A 6000-nucleotide genomic window follows, 5' to 3' on the forward strand; every position below is an offset into this window, starting at 1 on the left:
CCCCATATATAGTGTTCATTTACCCCTCTATGGTCCCGTGTCTATTTGATTATACCTGACAAATATATAATTAAAAAAAACCCCATTATATACATAGTTCATTTCTTAATTTTTTATTTTATTTTAGAAGAGTAAGTATAGGACATCTTAGTGCCATTTCAGTACAAAATAAGGGCAATATATGGGGTGAGAGGGGTTAAAAACATGTAAGAAGTTGTGTAAGTTGATTAATCCTTATTTTGAGAAAAAGGTTTTACTATAATTGTTTTCATAGACTCCCAGGTTAAAAATTTTGTAATTTCACAATTTGGTGGCGAATATTAAAGCTCTCTGGAGACATTGTTTTCTCTTGCAACACAGTTTAATACTTCTAGATTACATTTCTGGACTTGCCAAAATTGTTGAAAATGAAACTTACACTGCTCTGACTTTAATCCCCTCATATGTATAACACCTTTTTTATCTATAAAAAGTTATTGCTTTATCGAGGCATTTTCTAAGAGTTTCCTGAAATTTTATGTGTTCAGAGATTTATAAAATAGCACATAGTTGAGGAGACTGGAAATAAATTTCAAGGCAAAGAACTATCTCACTTTGCTAAGCTAGATTCGATCAGTTTATTAACATCAAAACCAAGGCAAACTATATATTTTATCCTTAATTAGCAATTGCAAATAATAAAAAACTTCACCCTTATTAATCAAATTTCTGTGCTGCTACATTGTTTCAATTAGAAATATGCCAAATTTGTACATTCGTATTTTCGAGAAAAAAATAATAATTTTCTATACATTTTTATAGGGGTCAACCGTAGAGGGTTAAAGCAGAGGTGTATATGCAGGAGGAGAGGGCACGTGGGCCAACGTAAAATGTAAAAGGCAGCCAATTTCGGTGCCATTGAAATGTGTGGGCCCTGGGATACGAGAAACAGGCCCTCTCAGATTCAGAGTGCAAAATATATTTCGAGGAATTGCCAAGATATCAAAATGTTCGATCTGATGGCAGTGTTCAAACACACGCACGTGCATCGCATAATAAAAAACTAACAAATTAATGAAAACGAATAAGACAAAGCAGAATTTTACAGAAAGGTAATTATGTCTCACTGAAGAAACATTATTAAAATTTTAACTAACCCACGTTTCATTATCCAAAACAAGAGCTTCAGTAGTCCAATAACGTGGACGACAACAACGCATCAGTCTTTTGCATCCGCCGAAATCGGCAGTGCTTTTGCCCCCGCTGCCGAAACACTGCGGCAACGAATCAGCCTGTACCGAACATTTATTTCATTCGATGGAACACGCTGTTGTGTTCCGTGTAACGTATTCTCTTCGGTTATTTTCTGCTGAACAAATTTCTTACTTAAAACGAAAAAAATGGATTCCTCCAAAATTTCTTCCTGAAGCTGCTGTAAACTATGGTTTAATTCACCTTTGTTTTTTTCTTTCTGCATACTCGAGGGAAGAGAATGTTCACACCAACCGAGGGGTGCAACAAGAATTTTTGTGAAGAAAAGGCGGAGGGAGGGGAGGGGGGGGCAAACGTAATTTTGCCGCTCTCCCTCCACTATAAAATGCAATAATTTATAATACCAGTGTTTTTCGTTACTACTAAAATTTGCCAGTTGCTCCCTTTGCCCCTCTCCAGAACCTTCCGGCCCTACACCAACCATGAGTGATCGTGAAATTATGGATTCAATGTGCCGCCACGCAACTTGTGAGCAACTTCGAACCATTTCTTTCAAGAAAGAGCGGCTATTTGGTGGGATTCTTGGCACAAATCGATTACGACTTTTTTCGTCCCATTATACGTAAAATTACATTTTTTTTTGTTCTTGCCCCCCCCTTCCCAGTGCCGTCTTGACACATTACGTACTTTCACGATTTTTGCAATCTGTCATTTGAGCGCGGGTCACGTAAAAAGTACGTATTTAGTAGACTAGAGGTAGAGTGCGGGTGTCGTATAAATACGAGTCATTGTAAGAGCGTATGTTGTTCGTATGGGTACTACACAGATAGTACTACGCAGATATAAACATTTCTGGTTTGGGATGACGCGGCGATCAAAGATAACAGTAAACGAAGTTACAATAAAAAAAAGCCCCATAACTGCAAATATGCAAATTTCGATACAAGGGTTAGTTTACTTCAGTAGTTGCTGGTATTCGAACGTGACTTTATATGTATGTCTCGAGTGTTTATTACCTTTTATTTTAGTGTTCAACTAATTACTTATACATTTACTGAGTTCGAAAATTCACGAAAAAACACCCGCTACACACATACTTCCGCGGCGCATTACACCCGCATACATTATGTTAAGAGCATCATGGGGGCCCCCGGGTCAAGTAATTTTTCTGAGGCCCTCCCTGGTAAATATTTAAAAATTTCACCCGGTTCTCATTTTTGTGAACCCCTTCCCCCTAACGTCCCAGGGACGTGCTCGGGTGGACCTATTGAGACGGCATTAGGTTCCCCCTGCAGTGTGAAACAAGAAGGGGGGGGGGGAAGACGATGAACTTTATGGAAAGAGTAAATAACCGCTATATACCATCAAAAAGTCGCGATTGTTGAAATTCAAGCTACCTTTTTTTTTTTACTTTTATCAAGGCCATCTCGATTTCTAAGACAGTATCTTCTGCTCTTGATTACAACTATTCATGAATTTTTGGGGACCCTTCATATATATATATAGCATTCTTTGAGTCACAATTACTGGGTATAAACTGTATTGCAATTACGCACATAGTAATTACTATTAAAATAAATTCTGCATTATGCAGTGGCATTTGCTTGCTTTGTTTCTTCATCGGGGAACACATTCAAAATACAACAAGATGAGGAAGTAAATACGCAGAACAAACTCTTAAATTTTAAACTTCTGAGAGCTTAAAAAATCGTGAGCCCCGAGCACATGACCCGTTTGCCCATGCAAGAAACGGGCAATGTATATAGTGGATTCCACTTAGAACGTTTTTCAAAAAAACCAACAGGTTAAACTTTGTAGGCGGGAAAAGTCTTTATATGGGAAATCTCAATGAATAGCACATTAGTGAAAGTTGGACCAAGAAAAGAAGTCGCACTAAGCGAGAAAACCGTTCTAAGTGGGAACGTTGTGAAAAACGGGTGCAAAAGTTTAAAAAATCTTCACAAAAGAAGATAAGCGCTAATTATTGCTCCGCTAACGTAAATGGTACGGTAATTTGGGAAGTTTGTGATCGATCTTACGCAAAAAAAGAGAAAAAAGCAAAAAAATCAGAAAACAACGATTATATATAAAGACACTGTCTGCGAGATTCTTTCCTTCGTTTTACTTGCAGTCGGGACCTTTGACATGAAGAGTTGGCTCCCAACGACTAGGCAAAGATAATCGGTAAATTATCGAATAAGTACTTTTTTGATTCAGCTTAAAACATTGTCGCACTTTGTGAAATGTCCCATTAAAAAAAGAAAAAGGCATACAGTCGATCCCGCCTCAAAAAATGAAAAGACGTACTCAGCGGGAAAACGCTTTAAACAAGAAATCTTAACGAGAATTACCGTTAACAGTTGAGCCCACGAAAATAAGCCGTACTAAGCGGAAAAACGTTATAAACGGGATCGACTGTGTAATTTGAAAAATCCTTTTTTAAACAGATGGAATACGTAAATGTACATTTTTAATCCCTTTATTTTCTGATCACTGTTATTTCAAAATCGCTCTTTTTCTTCGTTTTAGTTTAACCATGGTATTTATATAACCTGTTATCCGCGATCCTCATCCAATTTCCCTTATATCACCCATTTATACCATCCCCCCCCCCCACCCACTTCCCGTTCTGCATTGGAAGGAGATGGTGGAAGATTTCGGTCACGAGATCCAATCTTGCGATCATTCATTTATTTTACCTTGTCACAAGGCTATGGATTAGGGTCGTTTAGTTTGAACATTCTAACAAATTTATTTGCTCCGCCGATCTCCTTCTCAGGAAATCTCTGGGCGAAAATCTCAAGGTAGCCCGTAGGGTGTTACGTTGTATCCATAGCTTTCATCGCTCACCTGGTCCATTCCAGTGCCCCGCAGGGGGCGATATCGTCCACCTTGGACGGTAGAATAGAGATGACTAACCGCAAACTCGCTCACGGCCGTAGACTGTCTTGTTTTTTGCACAAGGTGTAGCCTCCTACTTTGCACTCATTTTCTCGAGAAATTCTATGATGGAAACTTTCATAAATCGAAATTTATCATTGGATACACTTGTGTGATGCTGGTCTCGACTCGAAAATGCCATTCGGCAAATTGAGAGATCAGAAAATATTGAGAGCGATAACGATCTATTAAAGTTGGACGATTTTGTTTGGAGAAGGGCTGATTTGAATTCTTCTCCGAAAAACAGAACGTGGATAAAAAAGCAGTGCATGATCAGCCACTCATGTTAATGGTATTCGACACTAAACATTTCACCCTGGTTAGTTAAACATGACGCTGAAATGGCATGATCACGTGTGGGGGGGAGGGGGGGAAGAGAAGCTTCGGGATCAATCTTATTTCATATCTGTTATAGTTTTATATTATAAATAAAATGCTTTCTAAGATTTCCTATCCGAGGTTGGATTTGGAAGCGCGATATCGACGAGAAAAGGCTCGAATCATAAGGGAAGGGGGGGGGGAATGTTAACGCCTTTCTCTTCTTTTCCAAGAGTGTCGTGTTTTCCCAAATGGAGGCAGAAAAGTTTAGGTCTTATTCGATGGACCCCTGCCAGGTTTTAAGATACGCTTCTTTCGCAATCGAAACTAACGAAGGACTTCCAGGTGAAACGACACGAGATTTCAATAATTTATCAATTAAAAATTATGTCTTCTTACCTTTCTTTGCCGCGGCGTTGGGATCGGACGAGGCGGGACCCGACGATCCTCCAGGAATTGCGTTGGCAGCGGCCGCTGCTGCGGCGGCGGCAGCCGTCAGCGCTGCGGGGCCCATGCTGAGCAGTCCGTCGATGGAGTAAGGAACTCCGCCGGCGATGGAAGCCGAGAGGGCGGCCGCGGCCGCCGCGTGCGAAGACTGTCCATAATCGAAGCCGGCCGAATGATGGTGATGATGATGATGTGCCGCGAGCGGCACGCTGTATGGTGCGATGGGCGAGCCGAAATGAACGTACGGAGTCGGCAGGAATCTACCCAAGCGGGCCAGCACGTGCCCGTGAGTGTGACCGAAACCCGGCTCCAACAGTCTAGTATCCATGGCTCTCGCTTTCAGTCTGTTCGGAATAGTCGAGGAAACACAAAACGATCAGTTCGACTTCAAGACGATCTCGAGTTGCGAAGACCGGACCCGGTTCCATTCATTCAGTGCTAAACGGTTTTCGCGCAACAACAACACAAAACCGCATCCGCTCATTTCCGTCGTCCGAAGTCGCGCTGAAAGAAAACGATCACTTTTCCATTTCGTCCGCGAGAGATTCGTCAGTTTTTCTTTCTCACCTTCACCATCGTCGTTTCATTTGTTTATTTACATTTTGACGAGGATCGCGCAAAAGTAAGTGTGTTCTTGACCGCTTCTCCTCGGTTCGAGCCGCGCCACCGTGAGAATAAAGCTCCGCAGTTCGTTCTTGAGCAAAGTTCAAACGGCGGATGTTGTTAAAAAGATGCGCGAAACGCCAAAGCCTCAAACTATTGTGTTTTGAGGCATCCGCAATTTTTTTTCCGACATCTTTCGGACTGCGATCGGAAGGCGGGGAGCGACGAGCGGTGCACTTCCCGACCGACGGCGGCTGCGCATATCCGACCGAGGCGCTTCTCTTCTCCCTCCGCTCGAACTCCCACTTCCTCCTCCTTCCTTCGGGCGGTTTCCCTCGTGACGTCATAACAAGAAGGCGGAGTTTGTAACTTTGGGATGTCCGCGGTTCGCAGCCAATGGGGATAGTGTTTGTAGGCGTGTTACGAAGATTGATTGATGTGAGACAAGTGAGGTGGCGCTGACAGGCGTTGCCAATCCACAAATCAAACAATCACTTGCTT

The 6000-nt window shown here is 41.8% G+C and overlaps 1 protein-coding gene across 1 annotated transcript in view; it reads right to left on the reverse strand.

The window, feature by feature from the left end:
* LOC149076729 (uncharacterized) overlaps window positions 1-5798 on the reverse strand; it is a 155181-nt gene extending 149383 nt beyond the window's left edge. The window contains exon 1 of the mRNA XM_089244363.1: window positions 4849-5798. Coding sequence (XP_089100489.1) covers window positions 4849-5224 — 376 coding nt within the window. The 5' untranslated portion in view covers window positions 5225-5798. The remainder of the gene's footprint in view (window positions 1-4848) is intronic.
* Window positions 5799-6000: the final 202 nt, after the last annotated feature.

The sequence above is a fragment of the Pholcus phalangioides genome, unplaced genomic scaffold (genome assembly GCF_987345545.1).
Source record: "Pholcus phalangioides strain wild (caught in Gottingen) unplaced genomic scaffold, Ppha-v1.0 ptg000015l_1, whole genome shotgun sequence".
Lineage (NCBI taxonomy): Eukaryota > Metazoa > Arthropoda > Arachnida > Araneae > Pholcidae > Pholcus > Pholcus phalangioides.